This window comes from Nicotiana tabacum, chromosome 15 (assembly GCF_000715075.1).
Source record: "Nicotiana tabacum cultivar K326 chromosome 15, ASM71507v2, whole genome shotgun sequence".
NCBI lineage: Eukaryota > Viridiplantae > Streptophyta > Magnoliopsida > Solanales > Solanaceae > Nicotiana > Nicotiana tabacum.
This window is the reverse complement of record NC_134094.1, coordinates 116,330,962-116,350,429: the sequence shown is the minus strand read 5'-3', so window position 1 is coordinate 116,350,429 and position 19,468 is coordinate 116,330,962. Positions and strand designations below refer to the sequence as shown.

Here is a 19,468-nt window from a genome sequence, read left to right as displayed (position 1 = left end):
GTAGAGTCAAAATACTCATTTGTCCCGAAAAGAAGGACGTTATTAGTATTGAGAGTCAAACAATTTTTCTTTAATTATAGGGAAAAAAATCTTTAATTATTTCCAAATATTTTAAACTACACGTAATTGGTAGTACAGCTTATGTAGTTCGTGAATTTGTAATCTTTATTTTAGAAAAAATAAAAAAACCTACGTCTGAATTCATAGAAAAGATTAGATGCAGTGCTGAAATCCTTACATTCTTTTGGGAGTGGGAGTAATTTTTCTTTGGTTATGCTTTCTCATTTTTTTAACTACAAAATTAATGACTTATAGTAGTACTCAAATAATTTTCTAATGTCAGACAATATGCTCTAAGTATTATATCAACACCAACCCTCAAATGATGAATGGACAGTGAGTTTTAGCCCCTGAAATTGAAGAATAGCCATTGACATGGAGATGCAATATTTATTTAGGAAACTACCAGCTATGTCCATTTATAAGTAGTTCATTATAAAAATTAGCCAATTCATAAAATATTATTAATATTAGTCAAATATTACTAATATTAGCCAATTAGCTATTTGTAGCAAAAAAATGTTAAATTTTTGCTTTCTTTTGAGTGGGTGTTATTAGAATAGACTGGGTACATTTTAAGGAGCTTGAATCTCAGTTTTGGGATGATTTGGTGAAGTTTGATGTGGTTTGAATTGAAAATTCGAAGTAAAAACAACATGAAAAAAAATAATATGTGTATCACACTGTGTATCATTTGTGTATCATATTTGTATCAATTGTGTATATCATGTATATCCATGTATACATGTGTGTGGGATACATGCGTGATACATGTTTGATACATGTGTCGCAGAAAAAAAATTTGAACTCGATTTAATTACGAATTTTGATACAAAACCAGTCCAAATCATCTCCAATCTTCCTCAAATTTTGTATATTGACTTATCTATATGTTTTCAATGAATTTCAACTATACCCATTGAAAAAGTTCCTTTTTTGCTTAGATTTTGGAATTTTTTTTTTTTTGGTATTTCATCACCTTATTTGCTACCTCATCCATGAAATTTCCTTTTCGTCTTGTACCTAATGTTGCTAATCACGCTTAAAAATATGGAATGTGATTTTTGCATGTGGTTCTTTAAGAGAAAGAACCTTATTTATTTGGTTTTCCAATTATTATGTGTTTGGCTAGTTTTGAAAAATCTATGACTAATGGCTAAAGTTTGGTAAGTTGAGACTTATTTGAGACATTTGTGTAAGTTTTCCCAATATTTACATGTGAAACTCCAGCATAGTATTCAAGGAATTTCACTTGTAAAAGTTAAAACTTCCATAACAGTGACTATTTTTCAATTACAGGGCCGAAAAATGAGTAGCCTATGCTATTACTATGCTACTTCAAAACTTGAACTTGTTGTGTTCTCACTTGCATCCTATGAGAATTTTAAATGATCAAAATAAATAGACAAACAAAGACTAGAAAAAGAAAGCAAGTGTCAAGTGCAAGGAAAGAAAAAGTAAAGAAGCAAACTGAGGCTGGGAAAGAGATATAGTGAAGAGATTTGTGGAATTTTAGAAAAATTAATTCCACCAAGAAAGCTACAACATGTCATATCCTCTCACATGAGGATTATATATTACAAAGACTTGCCATGAGATGCAGCCAACCCCTCCAGACTTCATCTCTTTCCCTATATATCTAGAGCTCCAGAGCTCTTCCTAATAACAACAGCACTTCCTCGGTCTCCGCCTTCCAATTTCTTTTGGCCTTTTCACTTCTCTTCAGTATATGTGTCTTGCTCTGTCCGTCCAGAACACAGCTAATGCCTATGTAATACAAGCTCAACTAATTTCTCAGCAAAAAACAGATGATGTTCTAAGATGTATAAAATGAATTAGGATCAGCAGAACCCAATAATTGTGGTACTGAAGCCATTAGGCTTAGGCTTAGGCTCAGGAATATCCATTCGTAGTTCTCTGCACTTTCTTCTTAAAATTTGTAACGCTGCATTGTGGACATATGTATTCCAGTCCATCTGTCTTTGCATAGTCCTGCCAAAAAAAACCAACAAGAAAGAAACCATACTTCACATCAGAACTCCTCTTAAAAAGGTTTAGGCGAAAGAAGTGATGGAGATAAACACGGTACCTTGAAGGCACCAAGACCTGGTCTTCTGTCACAGCCAAAATGCGCCCACTCACCACAAATCCCACAGTTGACCCAATCTCCAGCAGCACTACTGTAGGAACACAAGAAACATCATGTTAGATAACCATTATACAGCCAGCAAAGAGACATTTGACAACTTGCATCATTCAAAAACAAAACGAAAGGGAATTGACCTGTGACATAACAAGCAGCACTCTCCATCCACATCATCATGGGCCAATTCGTACTCCAAAAGATAAGTCTCGTAATGTCTTTTAAGTGTATTCCCAACACCCTGGGTTCAAGAAATTATTGTGTTAAAAGAGCTGTTCAAGTTTCCACAGGTATACAAAAAATACTAAAGGGTCATTTGGTTGGGAAACAAGTTATCCCATGATTAATTATCCCGGGATTAATTGTTATCCCACCCTCCCATGGGGATAAAAATAACTACAATCCCGGGATTAGCTATACCGCGATTTTATCCCAATCAAACGTGGGATAAGCTCATCTCAAATTTAATCCCGGGTTTAATTATCCCTTATCCCTCGTACCAAACGAGCCCCAAGGTATTGAAAATGAGAAGGTAAAGATCCTCCAGTAACATAGTTCATACGCGAAAGTACAAGGCATCCACAAAACTTGAACATAAGCAAACATACATTTCTCTCAACCAGGTCCAAGTATATGAAAGATCTAGGGTCACATCCCAGGCAATTTTAAGGTTTACAAGTAGCTATCACTAATCCACCCTTTAGTTCAGAGAGAGAAACATGCTTAGTCAAGAAGTTGTCCTTGGAATAGAACAGGCTACGGTATGTCATATTGAGTAAGAGGGCTCACCGTCATCCTATTGGTTACTGTGTGATTTCGCATCTTTGAGAAAACTTGTCCTTTCCAGTTGATGCCATTGCCAACATGAAAGCCGCCCCTTGAAACCACCTGAAGAACATTTAAATTACAAATTACAATGACGATGTCTGATAGTCTTATCATTTTTTCTGCAAGGCAGTACTAAATATATTGATATGCACCCTTGCAGATTTCTGACAGTTCCTCTTAATAAGCAAAAAAGGAAAAACAAGAAATCTCACCTCCCTATACAAGTTAAAGAGGTCAAGGCGTTTGGCGTTGAGAATCGCATCTGGAAACTCAGCAAGGCCACCTTGAGGAATGAGACGAGTGTGTCCACGAAGAATTAAAAACTGCATTACATCTTTCAGAAATTCCTCCTGTAAATAGGCCGGGAAGAGAAAGAGAGACATGAAAAAATGATTATAATTATCCATAATGTTATAATACAATCAGTAGAGTGAAGTGAAAAAGAGGCATTCGTGCTGTAGTATATTTATTTTTAAAGCACTTGGTGTTAAAGGAAAACCTCTATCAGGTAATGAAAACAAAATAATTTGATTCCATAAGCTTGTGCCAATGGATTCTCATCTTAAAGGACTACAAAAAGTTCGCAAAAAAGCAATACTTCTGACAGATTGAAATAAATTCCTGTAAGGCCCCTATTCATCACATATTCTAAAATGGATGTAGCAAATTATCATCGAAAGATGAAAAGCTTCGCAAATCCCAATGTTTGAAATCCACAACTTATTTTCACTGAAGCTGTAAAAACAGCTAAATGAAATCAATTATTTATACACGGTTTGTCTTTTTTCAAGAATTCAGGTTAAATATGTAAGATCAGATAAATGACTTCATCCGACACAGGAATCACACTCCTTAAGCAAAGTTATGAATGAAAATATATGTGAACGGAAAACCTTATCTTACCTCAGAACACACATGTATTGGACTTCGCTCACAACCATGTTTCTTCAATGGAAGAGGATTCAAGGATATAATTTGCTTAGCCTGATGTGAGCTTGATGCTGACTTCCGATGGGTAACAGGAGTTACTCCAACACTGCTGCCCTTAGCTGAGGAAGGAATGATAGGCAGATTAGTTTTCACCTGGTTCCCATCAAGGCTCTCCACTGCTGAAATCCCTGAAAAGGGTAGCATTTTTTGATGACGAACATGAGGAATGGGCCTCATAGCAGCAACTTTGAGTTTTTGTCTAGCAGTCACCAGGGGAGTTGCAACACCATTCCCTAATCGACTTTCATTCTCTTCTTTCACAGCCAAATGATTTCCAGATGCTAAACCATTTTGACAAATAGCACTTGTTTCTTGATATAAATTAGGCCTTTTTCTGCTAGGAGCAGGCGGTCTTAACCATGATGGAGGATTGCCAATCTTAAAGTCGTAGGAAAATCCATCCTCCTGCCCTTGCTTTGTGCAGAAGAAAAGAAGCCGTTCAGCATCATCTTTCTCAAATGAAGCTACAGCTAATCCCTGAATGCTAGCAATGCCAAGTGCAACTAAACTACGATATGAAACATCAGGAGCCAATTGCCTCAAAACCTGAAAAGAACAGAGCATGAAGAAGCAAGTCATAAAGGATAACTAAAACCTTAAGCAGGCAGTAAACACCGTCCATAATGAAAATATGAGAACCAATAGTGATCCTTGATTAAAATATAGAGAGCAGCTTTTCCAATAGTGCAACAAATCGCATACAACATTTACAAATCAAATAAATGACAGAGCCTCTAATCCAGTATCCAAATATACACCAATCTCGTACGTTATTATTTCAGCACAAAATCCTTTGCTGGTACAACCATGAAGAGCTGACTAAGGAAACTTAGAAGAAGAACAACGACTAGATAAGCCAATACATTAAAACATGGTGTGGAGCCAAGTATTTGGACTATCCACTATCAAATGTGTAGACTTATCCTCTAACATACTAAGCATCGGGAAATTTTTATAAGAACAAATATGAAGAGGAGAGATAGGGAACTTAGTAAAATCATGTATACTGATTAAATTAACCGTTATGTTTAAGGAAAAACTGGAGCCAAATTGATTGGATTCCTGCATCTCCTCAAGGGGGTATCGCTCAAGAAAATTCAGCAAGGGACAAAAAAAGAGACAAAAAAGCAGTGCAAATTAAGAACCTGTGAAGCCCATGTAGGAACCTTCATGCAAACTTCAAATACTTCTGACCCACAAGCTACTGACATTGATCTCCGAGGCTCAGATGTAGGTGGTCTATTTTCCTCATCACTTGGCAGTGCATGAACCAGTCCACTGCTTTCAATGATTTCACTTTTGATGTGATTCTCTAATAGCTGAGAATTAACAAGGAAATATACATCATCCAATCAGTCATCGGTAGGCTATTAAAGATCATTAAACTGTACATAAACATACTGCTAAATTTACCAGATCATCAAAACATGTTTGAGCACTGCCTGAAACTAGAAGTGAGATATGAGCCGAACTACTGGTCGACAGATCACATCGCATGGTCACGACACCACGGGAAAATGCACCAGCCTGAAGAGGTGGTGGAAGGGCACTGCATCAGAGCAGCAATATTAGGGCACAAAAGTTTGACAAGAGAGTACGCATGAACTGAAGGAATTTAATCAGGGAGTGTCATATTGTTGCTGTCTTGGTGACTGACAACCACAAGAAAAATAAGCAAACCAAGCAGAGATTCATCACAAGAAATAAGGTAATTAGCTATGAAACATGTAATTTTCCTTGTCTTAAAGATGCAATCAACAGGTGGATTAATTTCTAAGATGCCATTCAACAACATCAAACTTCAGAAAAGGAAAACAACAACCCCATGAAGCAGGTCTGGAAAATAAAATGTTACAACACCACAAGACCCATTCTGAAAAATACCTGACCCGGTTATGCAGCTTACTCCCTCGCATCTGGAGCAAAAAAAGAAAGAGAAGTTTTTTCAGTACTCAATCACGTCTTACCTAGAAAAACTTTAGTGATTTCAAGAACATCCTACTCTCTCATTATTCAATAGACAAGCAGAAGATATAAATTTATTGTTCTTTCTGTCCATCCGCACACCACATCGAAGAGATCAATCAATCTATCATTCAAGTGAAGAAATCTTCCTCTGCTCTTCAACATCTCTTTTAAGTTTTAGATCCATCAACGTTTCCTTTTCACTTTCCTTTTTTTCTTTTTTTCTTTTGATAAATGGTGGTGTTCAAGCTAGCTTGCGCGCATCTTAACTGTTACACCAAATTCCTGCTACCTCCCACTAAAACAAGTACCAGGTAACTCTGTCCACCAAGGCTTAGGCAGATAAAAAAAAATCACCTAGCGTTTTTGTCTCTACTAGGATTTGAACCCTGGTCTCTCATGGTTTTCACTCACTTCATCAAAACAAGACCACACCCTTGGGTGCATCCATTAACATTTCTTTAAGCTCAAGAAAAGAGAATATCAGCAGCCTGCCACAGAAAGTGGAAGTGTGCCATTGCTCAGGTTACACAAAATTCAGTTTCTACGAGAAAGGTGATCAGACACACTTATCCAGATGGCAGGAAGCCAAAAAGAGGACAAGTCTGAGCAGCTCAAACAAAGAAACTGGTGTCAAATGACCATCATCTGAAGTAGTTACAATATCACAAGGAAGCACTGCTGCTGTTTCTTCAAGAAATGAAAAATATGTTGCACAGAAACAAAAAGGGGCAATGTTGGTGTAACTTACTTCAATGTTTAAGAGGGCATTCAGACCATCTGCTATAGATCCCAACAAGCATTCATCCTGAGCACAAGAAGCCATTCATAACATAAGCAAACCAAATATAACATGATACAACTTAGGAGAAAAGCTATGAAGAATATATTATAAGTGTGCTCACGCGCGCGTAAGCTGTATTCTTCAGCAATACATAAAGCGCGTAAGGAAAAAGGAGTAAGTTTGACAAACATATCGCATTCATAGCAATAGTTAATTTTTCAAAGTTCTTTGAGTTGTCCAGGGAGTTAATTTGATGGTTTAGATCAAGTTCAGAGAGTTCAATTCATAAAGAAATTATCACATTGTTGTTAACTTGCAGTTGTAATAGACTATCCAACTTTTTGGAGTTTGTTTACGACAGAGGATTTCGTAAAGAAAGGATCACATTGTTGTTTCAACTTGAATTAATTAATGGATTTATATTCTTGGAAGTTGTTCACATAATGATTAGAACATTATCACTCAAAGAAGTGATAGGAAGAGTACATGAAACCAATCCCATACCAGTGAGCATGGCGTTCCACAGATGAGAAACCTCATGTTCACATCATCATCATAGATCTTTATGGCAGGAAGAGTATCAGAGTTGCTTTCTTCATCATCTTCAGGACCTGCCTCAGGCGGAGGGACATTGATTTTGGGAGGATCACCAAGCAGGTGAGGAACCAGCTTTCCACTGGCCATCTGGCTCATCTCAGGGACAATGAGGTTGTTTCGGACACAGTAAAGCCTGAAGGATGCATGTGCAAGTTGGAAAGCATCCCAAACATGACAAGTTGAACTGCAGACACAACCAGAAGACCTCTTGAATCAATTCCTTAATCCTCAAGACATACAGATGTAAAATTAAATCATGAATAAATTTCATCACAGTTAGCTCTCTGAGCAATGCAATGTGGAAAAGAATTAAATTGCATGGTCAGCTGACTCAAAAGTAGCTACTCCATCTGTCACATTTTATGTGACGGTGCTTGACGGGCCACGGAGTCTAAGAAAGAAGGAAAGTCTTTTCAAACTTATGGTACAAATCAAGTCATAGATATTTGTGTGACTATAAATCATCTTATTAAGGGTACAATTGAAAATTAAAGTTAAAATACTTCTAAAAAATGAAAGTGTGCCACACAAAATGGGACAGAGGAAAATAAACATGGGGTGCACCGGTTGAAGCTTGCCAAAGAAAGTCTTTTCACTTAATACAAAACATAAAATGGGACAGACAGAGTAGTATTTATTTGAACGATGTAAGACTCTAAAGAAGGTAAAAGAGACCTTGCAACATTCAAATAAAACAGAAGGTCAAGAATGTCAGAAGAATCAATATGAAAAGCTCTGTGAAGTCTGACACTAAGCCACCATCAACCTAGACAAGAGTGCAGTGTAAATCTTGGACAAATGTAGCAGACTTGGAAAGGATTAGAATGGAAAATTTGACAATGATCAAAGCAGCAGCAAGAAATGGCTTAATGGGAATGTACAAATGTAGATAGTTCTGTAAAAGGGTTGCGTGGCCACATTATTGAAGTCAACTGTTAGGACATCTGTTATTCTCTAGCACAGAGAACTAGGCACCAAGAGCAATGAATACATAGGCAGTCCAGAATAATGCATCAAATAACTGTACAGCTTGAGTCAACGGTAAGAATACCTCTGTGCCACACATAAGAATGCCTGCCGAAAATGGGATGCTGCATAGCAGGAAAATGCGCTCTTCCAGTACATCACATACGGAACACCCTACAAATATGAACATATTGGTGGAACCAAAAGAACCATCCAGAAAGTTTAAATCAGGAGATTTGACCAGATCATCAGATGATTGAACGAATCAAGGCAATGTCTCACCTTAGCATGAAAAGCTTCAGCCAAGTTTTCTCCATTTGGGAGCTCCAAGTAGACCTGTAATTGGATCATTAAGTAAACAACAGAAGAACTCATACTAACACAATTTCCTGTCCAATTACTACAAGTGTAATTCAACCATTGGAACATTTCAAAATAATTGAATCTTCAGCAGAAAACACCTTAACTTAACCACTAAAAGGTGACTTGGCTTTTATTTCTAAGCCATTTTTAATTAAGTGCACTACTGATTATTAGATATTTCAATAAGCCATTTAAACCTTGAATTCTTTTTCTTTTTTGTTGTTGGATAACTACCTTGAATTCTATCTTGCTACGACAATAGTAGTTATATCATTTACATCACCGGTTAGAGGAACAAACACCAATGTGAGCACAAGACACAAACCAACATATTAATGCACAAACAACCATAATCGCATGATCTCAACTGCTAGACTGAAAACATCACTACAAAAACAACCTTCATTGAAGTAATGCTAAATTATCATTATCCAACCTTCATTGGCTAGCGATGTGTTATCTACATCAGCGTAATTGAGGAAATGCGGGTCAGCTGTGTTTAATACATGTGTTCTAATCAACTTAAGGTGTTTATTAGGGAAATCGCGAAGTTAGGGGACCAGCCTTACAAAACCATGCATGTGGAGGTGTCCATTTGTGTATTATTTTCTTGACAAAATTATCCAAGACGTATTAAAATCCAATAACTTGGTAATGGCTGACAAAAAAACATGAAATACCAAAGCAGAATTACATGAACTGTTCAATGCAATTAATAAAATTTCAGAAAACATCAGACCAAGGGAAACACAAGAAAATACACTACTAGCACAAATTCTCCTGAACAGAACTAAGGAAGGAAAGTCACATACAGCGGTTGGCAGCGTGGCACTAAAAAGTCCAGAAATGGCTTCCACAGAAGACATATCAACACCTCCCCAAATAAGGGAACCAACTTCATCATTCGAAAGACGTTCTCCTTGCAAATACACAATATTTGGCTGCCACGAATCTAAAACTTTACGAAATTCATCCGTACTGGGGTTTTTCAAAAGTTGCACCTACATTTAGCAAATGATAAGTGACGTAAGAAACCAGCTCACTAGCCAGGCCGATGATGAACCTCCTAATGAGAGGTATCAACCAAAAACATGTTAAATTAGATACAAAACAATTTAAGAACGATACCTACCTCCAAACGCCCTGATGACACAATCTCCGGGAAGCAATATCTCGGCTTACCATCTTTTACATCTGGCTTCTGATCATATTCAGTAGTTTTCCCACATACTACTGCAAGAAGACTGCAATTTTGTCTAGAAGCTCCTTGATTATGAAACATCACTTTTAACCTGGCTCTCCTTTTCTAAAACTATAGATTCACACCTTCAAAGAGTATCTTCCTACAGCAGCCAAAATCCACTCCACCATAATCTTGTACCCTCAATCTAAACCCTTTAGCAAACCCTGCCCCAAAAAACAAAAAACTAAAGCTCTATTATACATGTAGAGAACATATTATTAAACCCAGGAGAGCAAAAGCACCAAACTTTTAATACATGCATAGATCAAAACAAGCTAGCAAGAAACTGCAACATTCTAATCTCAAAAATAACCATAACCCACTTGAAAAATAAAGCTTTTGATCTCAATAACAACCTAATTCATAAAATTACGCATACTCCACTTGAAAAAAATAAGATTTTGATCTCAAAAACAACCTTAATCCAGAAAATTACACATACCCACTTAAAAAAAAAACAAGATTTTGATGTCAAAGATAACCCTAATCCCCAAAATCAACGAATAATCAAACGAGCAGGGCCAAAAAAACAAAAAGAAAGGGAAAAGTCGAACTGGGTATAAGCAAAAAGGCACTCACCAGATAGAGAAATTAGAAAAATATCGAGGACCTCCGTACATTAGCTCCAGAATCCACCCCACGAATAGAGTAAAGAATGAAACCCTAACGACCCTTTTAAAATTTACTAACAACTAATCAATGTAGAGGAAAAATAAATAGATTAGAATAGGGAAAGTAAAAAAGTTCGTCTGATTTAAGAATCTTTTTTCCTATCTCTTCTTTGCTGTTAATTAGTAGTATTACCTATCCCCCGAGGGATTGGTATCAATTGCTAAATCAACAGTCAAGAAAAAAAGAAAAGTGAATAAATAGTTTGTTCTTAAATTTTAATCTTACGCATTCTAAAAAAATTAACTTGGTTTTGTCTTAGGTTTTGAGTAACAACATTACTCAAGTCAAATAAATAAAAAGCGTAAACAGTTTCTGAAAAATACCACAAAAAGCTAAGAACAAAATTAGAATAAGAAACCCAGAAACAGAAATGTTCTTAGGAAGTCAAAAAGAGCATAAAAGGCTGAGCTAACTTAATTAAGCCCAGAAATTATTTTAGTTCAATTGTCATCTCAAATCAATGCAACAACACTGAGTAACAACACATCTTAGGAGTTGGGGGAACTTTTTATTTACTATAATATGTATTTCTTGCTACATGTTATAGGGATTGTCAATAATTCGACCAGCTTGATTTTGTTATGCTGCTGATTATTTCTATTTTAGTTTACATAGAAGGAAATGTAAACTAGCATAGCATAGTATGTATTAGTTTTGTTATTATTAATCTCTTATTTATTAGTGATTTTTAATTTATGTTTAACTAATACTTGTATTAGTTATATGTTCTATTCAATATTATTCTTATACATAGCAAAATATGGCATTAGTATATATAAAGACAGAACTGTCATTTCAAAATCTTTAATACACCAAACAAAACAGTCGATAAAAAATAATCTCAATATAATTATTCATCATAATTAATCCCAACATTATTAATCTCATCATTACTAACGCACCCTATTCGGTTCTATTCTTATACACCGTATCAAACGACCCCTAGCCTTAAGCTTTAGTCCACTTATTTGATCATCCATACAAATAATAAGGGGTCGTTTGGTATGATGGAAAAGCAAAAATAATCCTGGAATAAAAATTTAATACCGCTTTATCCCTTATTTGGTTAATAATCCTAGGATAAATTATTCTAGAATTAAAAATAGTATTGAGATAATTTATACCTGTTAGAGGTTAGAATATTAATTACATGACAAGTTATTCCTGGACAAAGCAGTAAAATTAATAATCTCAAGATTAATACAACATACTAAACAGTCAATGAAAAATAATAGCAGGATAACTAGTCCCAACATAACTAATACCAGTATAATTAATCCCAACATAACTTATTTTCAAATGAAAGGACCCCTAAATGAAAAGAAAGTGTTTAACCAAAAAAATAATTTTTGTGGTCAAAGTCAATATTAGATAAAATTCTATTTTCTGGTCAAAGTCAATATTAAAGAAAATCGAATTTCTAATAACCAAGTTTACTTTACTTTCCAAAGATAAGAGAGTAAAATAAGAGAGTAAAAAGCAATTGAAATTCAATATTCAATAAACGAAAGAAAAAAATCTTATTGATGATCGTTGTTTTCTCCCAAGAATTGTGAACATGAATCTTCAAGTAAAAATATAAAAGTAAAAGATTGATTGCATATATTCCTGAAAAACAATTTCTTAAATGGAGCCGTAAGTTAATTGGATTAATGAATATCGAATATCAAAGAAGTAAATAAAAAGAAATTAGTAAAATAAATTTGAAATTTGCCGTTTCTAGATGTTCATAATATGTAAATGAAAAATATACAAATGACGATAGTCTTAAAAGTTCAATATGGTCTTAGCTGCTTGCACAAACATTAGAATTTAGAGACTAAAGAGTATAAACCAAAAGTCGAATCAAGAATGGTATAGGTGAGGAAGTTTGGTTGCACTTTGGAAGCAACTTGTAGATTATATTCTAAAGTTAACATTATTCATAAAGTAAATTATGTTAAAGTATCATTTAAATATGAGTTAATTGCAGATACACCATTTATATTTTAAAATCAAGTACTTAACAATAAAATGTTATGCATATGGTAATTAGTTGTGTGATACTTTGATTATCTAGGGTGTGACGTGTTATAAAGGTGCATTTATGATAAATAAACCGATATAAATTGAAGTAGAATAATCTAAAGATAAATTGAAATAAAAGATAAAAATAGTCCAATATACTTTGTATTATGAAAGTTAGGGAAAAAAAACAATAAACTTTTCTCTTCATTACTGTTCAGTTTTCTTAGCTATTCATTTACATTGTTATCTGATGAAGAGAATTCTTCGTTTTGAAACATGCATCTTTCAAAAACCTTAAATAATAAAAGTGAGAAAACTAGTTGACAAGTATATTAAGTTTAAAAGGAATCAATGCATCTGAGCTATTTTTATTTATTGAAAATCTCAATTTACGTTCACTTTTTTGAATGTTTTACTCAATTAAATTTATATATTTACGAGTTTACTCCTTATATTTTAAAATCAAGCACTTAATTTTCCAAATCGCAACCAATTTGAATATGTATTTACTTATTTTGAGTCAGTTATTATTGACATTCGTGTTGTTATTATCATAAATTAATAATCGTTTTCACTTAATTATTATTGTTAATATTTTTATTTATCATTTTTGTTATTATTTGTTACTAGTCTTAGAGTACGCGCGTTGTGCGTGTTACTCTATCTCAATAAATATAACATTTCCAGGAATTACATAAATATTATATTAAAATTATGGTTGAATTATAAAATAAAAGTTGAAATTAAAAATTTAAATTTCTAAAAATAATAATTGTTGATCCTATTTAACTAACTCAATAAAGAACGAAACTCTATCCCATATAAGTTCTTAATCATCTCATTCAATTGACAAAAGACGTGTTCTTTTGCTCACGAGCAAAATGCAATTTGTTCTATTTCTTTAATATATAATAAATACCATAAGAATTATTTCCAACAGATTAAAAAATAAATTACTATCGCAAAAAGTATATTCAACCGCTACATTATAGTTAATATACTTTTTATTTTTAATTCTCTGTGTATGAATTTATTCAAGGGTTTTATAGGATTTTGCATTTGATGCTTATTACTATATTATAATCAATTTTGGATTATTTTTTTATTTTCTCCACCACAAATGCCCTTCCTATATAATATCTAATTTGTGTATCTAAAACTTTTGTCAGCTGAAAAGGGTTTACTTATAAGATGAATTTGGAAAGAAATTGAATGGAATTTATTTTTTAATTCGTTAATTCAAAATTTTAATATTTATTCTTGTGATGACCCAAAAAGTCATCTTATGTTTTAGAACTCGAATATGCGCTCTTAAGCCTTAAAAATCTCATTTTGACCCTCCTTGATTTGCGTGCGCAGTCCGGGCTTGTTTCCGAAAAGCTTTTATGTTGAAAATTGATGATAAAAAAAATTGCCTTAAAAGTTGATTTTAGTTGACTTCAATCAATATTTTTAGTAAACGGGTCCGAATTCGTATTTTGACGGTCCCGGTGGGTCTGTATTAAATTATGGACCTGGGTGTATGCCCGGAATCGAATTCGGAGGTCCCTAGCTCAAGTTATAAATTTTTGATGAAAATTAAAAGTCTGAAAATTAATTATTTCTAAGAATTGATTGATGTTTGGCATTGTGAGTACCATGTCCGTATTTTGGTTCCGGAGTCCGGGTAAAATTTGGTGAGAAACGGAGTTGATTTGACGTGATTCGGACGTCCAGTTGAGAAGATAGGAAATTTAAAGTGTTATTGAGAATTTCATTTGATTTGGTGCTAAATTCGTAGTTCTAAGTGTTATTTTGGCGATTTGATCGCGCGAGCAAGATAGTATGATATTTTTAGACTTGTGTGCATGTGTTGATTTGGAGCCCCGAGGGCTCAGGTGAGTTTCGGATAGGGCACGGGATGTTTTGGACTTTGAAAAATCTGATTTTCTGCAGATTCTATCCTTCTTCGCGTTCGCGAAGGTCCTCTCGCGAACGCGAAGAGTAAAATGATGAGGCCGGAATTTCTTCTTCGCGAATGCGAAGGCTTGGTCGCGAACGCGAAGCGATGGGGGCATTACCCTTCGCGAACGAGTAGTGTTAGGCACTGGGGAGAGTCAGCCTTTTCTTCATCGCGAACGCGAGCAATGTCCCGCGAACGTGAAGTCCAGTGGGGGTAGCCTACGCGAACGCGAGCACTTTCTCGCGAACGCGAAGGCTTGGCAGCCAATGCTCTTCGCGAACGCGACAGTGGCCTCGCGAACGCGGTGCACACTGTCTCCCAACACTTCACAGAATCCAAAAACGGGATTTAGCCAAAAATTTATTTTTCTCAAAAATCAAATGGTGAGAGGCGATTTTTCAAGAGCCATTTCTTCCCCAAATTATTGGTAAGTGATTCTAAATTATTTTCTTTCAATTACTCATTATGTTTCATGAATTATCAACCTAAAATCTAGAGTTTTCATGGTAGAATTAGGGGTTAGGGTAGAAACTAGGGATTTCAGAAATTTGGGAATTTAGACCTCAATTTGAGGTCGGATTCCAAAACTAATTATATATTCGGGCTCGGGGGTGAATGAATTTTGGTCCAAACCTCGGGTTTTGACCAAGCGGGCCTGGGGTCGATTTTTTGACTTTTTGGAGGAAAATTTAAAAAATTTAATTTATGCAATATAATTGATTCCTTTAGCAATATTTGACATTATTGAGTCTTTTTTGAATAGATACGAGTGGTTTGGAGGTGAATTCTAAAGAAAAAGTTGTGATTGAAAATTAAGTGGCCTTCGGAGCAAGGTAAGTATTGTGTCTAACCCTGACTTGAGGGAATTAGAAACCTTAGATTATTTGCTAAGTGAAATTCATATGAGCGGCGTATATGTGAGGTGACGAGTACTTATGCGCCGCCAATTTACCCGTATTCCATATTTTTTCGTTTTCTTATATTGTCTCTTTCTTATGCTTAATTGCTATATGCTTATACTAGTGTTGTTAAATTGATCGTCATTATCATGATTACGGATTTTCTGTTGGTAATCGAGTATTCATTTAAAAGTTGAGATTTATATTGTGGAACCAAATGTTGAAGTAAGGTTTATACTTGTTATTCTATCTCCATGTTGTTATTTATGCATTGCATTATGGTAAGGGGGAATGTTAATGCACGAAGGGTGATATCGTGCCATATTGTGAGTGTTAATGCACGAAGGGTGATGTCGTATCATATTGTGAGTGTTAATGCACGAAAGGTGATGTCGTGCCATATTGTGAGTGTTAATGCACGAAGGGTGATGCCATGCCATATTATGAGTGTTAATGCACGAAGGGTGATGCCGTGCCATATTGTGAGTGTAAAAGTACGAAGGGTGATGTCGTGCCGTTTCTATTAATTTTATGGTGAGATTGAGAGTAAAAGCACGAAGGGTGATACAATGCATTTTTCATTTACTGTATTCACTATTCCTGTCGATTCATGGTATATTGACTGCTCCGGTGATCATTATGTTGTAGTTCTTTATCTTGTATTCCCCTCAGTATGTTCCACTCCTGATATTTCATGTTTAGTTCTTCATTTCTGTTATTTGTATATATACTGTTAAATTGTACGAGTTGATTTGTAGGTGCCTTGCCTTAGCCTCGTCACTACTTCGTCGAGATTAGGCTCGACACTTACCAGTACATGTGGTCGGTTATACTGATACTTCACTCTGCACTTTCTGTGCAGATTTTGATACCGGCTCTGGTGGATCGAGATTTTGCTATTGGTCCGCTGTCCGGAGACTCAAGGTAGATTTGTCGGCGTTCACAAACCTTGAAGTCCCCGTCTATATTTTCTGTTCTATTGTTTCTTTCATTCAGACGGTTGTATTTCTTTCAGACTATTACTTGTAGTAAATTCTAGAATGCTCGTGAATTGTGACTCCAGATCCGGGTGGTAGTAATTAATACAGTTTTATAATATTCCGAACATATTATATTTCATATTAGTTAATTATTGTTAATTACTGAATGTGAATAAGGAATTGGTTTAATGATTCTCTAACGTTGGCTTGCCTAGCAAGTAAAATGTTAGGCGTCTTCACGGTCCCATCGGTGAGAAATTTCGGGTCGTGACAAGTTGGTATCAAGGCACTAGGTTGCCTAGGTCTCACGATTCATGAGCAAGCTTAGTAAAGTCTGGAGGATCAGTACAGAAACGTCTGTGCTTATCTTCCAGAGGCTATGAAGTTTAGGAACAAGTTTCACTTATATTCTTCTCTATCGTGCGATTTTGCTTTCTCAATGCTGATTGAACTCTTCTACTCTTATTCTCTCGCAGATGGCGAGAACATGTACCACTTCCTCAGCTGAGCAGCAGCTAGCGCCTCCAGTGGCAGCTCTTACGCGGGGCATAGGTCGAGGCCGAGGCCGTGCCAGAGGCCAAGGTAGGGGTAGGGCTCAACCCAGAGCCCGAGCAGCATCCCCAGTAGTGGAGCCTCAGATAGATCTTGATGAGGAGGTTCCAGCCAAGACTGTTCCTGCCATACCAGCTCAGGTTCCGGAGGGGTTCATTGCTATCCCAGTACTTCAGGACGCTTTGGTCCGTTTGGTGGGCCTTATGGAGAATGTGACCCATACTTGCGCATTTCCCATGGCACCAGCAGCCTCTCAGGCTGGAGGAGGAGCCCAGACTCCCACTACTCCTGCTCCGGAGCAGATAGCTCCCCAGTATCAGGCTCCAACAGCTCAGCCAGTCGGATTAGTTCAGCCGATTATTGCGGTACAGGTCGAAGATGGGCCAGCTATGTCTTCTGAGGCTTTATGGAGATTGGATAGGTTTACCAAGATCTTTTGTGTTCACTTCAGTGGTGCTCCTTCAGAGAACCCCCGGGAATATCTTGACAGCTGTCACAAGGTCCTACGAAACATGGCTATAGTGGAGACCAATGGGGTCGATTTTGCTGCATTTCAGATGACTGGTTCTGCCAAGAAATGGTGGAGAGATTACTTGTTGACCAGACCAGCTGGGTTGCCTGCTCTTACTTTGGACCAGTTCTCTTAGCTCTTCATAGAGAAGTTTCTGCCTATCACATTGAGAGAGAAGCGTTGCCGTCAGTTTGAACGTCTCCAACATGGCAGTATGACTGTTACTCAGTATGAGACCCGTTTTGTGGATTTGGCCCGTCATGATATTCTTCTGCTTCCCACCGAGAGAGGGGGGGTGAGGAGGTTTATTGATGGACTTGCTCAGCCTATCAGATTGCAGATGGCTAAGGAGATTGGGAGTGAGATTTCTTTTCAGGTGGCTGTTAGTGTCGCTAGACGAGTCGAAATGGTTCTTACTCAGGGAGGTCAGGGCTCTGACAAGAGATCTCGTCATTCCGGTGAGTTCAGTGGTGCCTCATATAGAGGCAGGAGTACTTTTGGTAGAGGCCATCCTCCCAGGCCGTTTCATTCAGCGCTCCAGGCATCCCACGGTGCCTCAGGTGGTCGTGTCCCTCGGATTCATTATTCCGACCAGCTAGCCTACTGTGCACCACCAACTCTTATTAGTGCACCTCCACTCTAGAGTTATCAGGGTGGTTATTCAGGTCGACAGGATCAGTTTCAGGGTTAGTAGTCACAACAGCCAGAGGTAGGGGCCAGACTGTTAGAGGTGGAGGTCAGGCCATTAGAGTTGGAGACCAGCCAGTTAGAGGTCATCCAGGGACGTAGTTCAGGGTGGTGGGGCCCAGCCCCGGTGTTATGCTTTCCCAGCTAGGCCTGAGGCCGAATCATCTGATGCTGTTATCACATGTACTGTTTCAGTTTGCAGTAGAGATGCTTCAGTTCTATTTGATCCGGGATCTACTTACTCCTGTGTGTCATCATATTTTGCTTCCTATTTGGTTGTGCCCCGTGATTCTTTGAGTGCTCCTGTGTATGTGTCCACACTAGTGGGAGATGTTATTATTGTAGATCGTATTTATCGTTCGTGTGTGGTCACTATTGGGAGTCTTGAGACTCGTGTAGATCTTCTACTTCTCGACATGGTTGATTTTGATGTCATACTGGGTATGGATTGGCGGTCACCTTATCATGTCATATTAGATTGTCATGCAAATATAGTGACCTTAGCCTTGCAGGGGTTGCCTCAATTAGAGTGGAGAGGGAATCTTGGCCATTCTGCCAGCAGGGTTATCTCTTATGTGAAGGCTCGGCATATGGCCGAGAAGGGTGTCTAGCTTATTTGGCTTATGTCCGCGATTCTAGAGTGGAGGTTCCTTCAATAGATTTAGTGCCGGTTGTTCGTGAGTTTCCAGAGGTGTTTTCTGCAGACTTGCCGGGTATGCCACCCGATAGGGATATTGATTTCTGCATTGATTTGGCTCCGGGCACTCAACCCATTTCCATTCTGCCATACCGCATGGCCCCGCTAGAGTTGAAAGAATTGAAGGAGCAGTTGCAAGATTTTCTTGATAAAGGCTTCATTAGACCTAGTGTCTCGCCCTGGGTGCACCTGTGTTGTTTGTGAAGAAGAAAAATGGACCGATGAGCGTGTGTATAGATTATCGACAGTTGAACAAAGTCACTATCAAAAATAAGTATCCATTTCCAAGGACTGATGATTTATTTGATCAGCTTTAGGGTGCCCAGGTGTTTTTGAAGATTGATTTGAGATTTGGCTACCATCAGTTGAGGATTAGGGCATCTGATGTCCCTAAGACAGCTTTTCGGACTCGGTACGGGCATTGCGAGTTTCTAGTGATGTCATTTGGGCTGACAAATGCCCCAGCAGCATTCATGGATTTGATAAACCGGGTGTTCAAACCATACTTAGATTCCTTTGTGGTTATGTTTATTGATGATATCTTGATCTACTCCCACAGTCGAGAGGAGCATGAGCAGCACC

General features: G+C 37.0%; 1 protein-coding gene across 1 annotated transcript; it reads right to left on the bottom strand.

Moving 5' to 3' along the window:
* Positions 1 to 1,550: 1,550 nt before the first annotated feature.
* LOC107763227 (AT-rich interactive domain-containing protein 4) lies at positions 1,551 to 10,977 on the bottom strand. Its single transcript, XM_016581699.2, has 16 exons — positions 10,519 to 10,977; positions 9,829 to 10,103; positions 9,509 to 9,697; positions 8,616 to 8,669; positions 8,419 to 8,507; positions 7,275 to 7,551; positions 6,738 to 6,794; positions 5,906 to 5,937; positions 5,435 to 5,570; positions 5,167 to 5,340; positions 3,935 to 4,567; positions 3,244 to 3,381; positions 2,993 to 3,091; positions 2,344 to 2,444; positions 2,150 to 2,240; positions 1,551 to 2,052 (listed from the first exon to the last, which is right to left on the bottom strand). The coding sequence occupies exons 2-16, from the start codon at positions 9,976 to 9,978 to the stop codon at positions 1,954 to 1,956; spliced, it is 2,319 nt and encodes a 772-aa protein (XP_016437185.1). The 5' UTR covers positions 9,979 to 10,103; positions 10,519 to 10,977; the 3' UTR covers positions 1,551 to 1,953.
* Positions 10,978 to 19,468: the final 8,491 nt, after the last annotated feature.

What these genes read in the sequence shown, in the direction of transcription:
- LOC107763227 (XM_016581699.2), bottom strand. Translation starts at nt 9,978, where the DNA reads ATGTTTCATAATCAAGGAGCTTCTAGACAAAATTGCAGTCTTCTTGCA. An exon ending in TGTCATCAGGGCGTTTGGAG is followed by an intron (nt 9,698 to 9,828) that starts GTAGGTATCGTT and finishes TGCTAAATGTAG; the next exon opens with GTGCAACTTTTGAAAAACCC. An exon ending in TGCTGCTTGTTATGTCACAG is followed by an intron (nt 2,241 to 2,343) that starts GTCAATTCCCTT and finishes GTGTTCCTACAG; the next exon opens with TAGTGCTGCTGGAGATTGGG.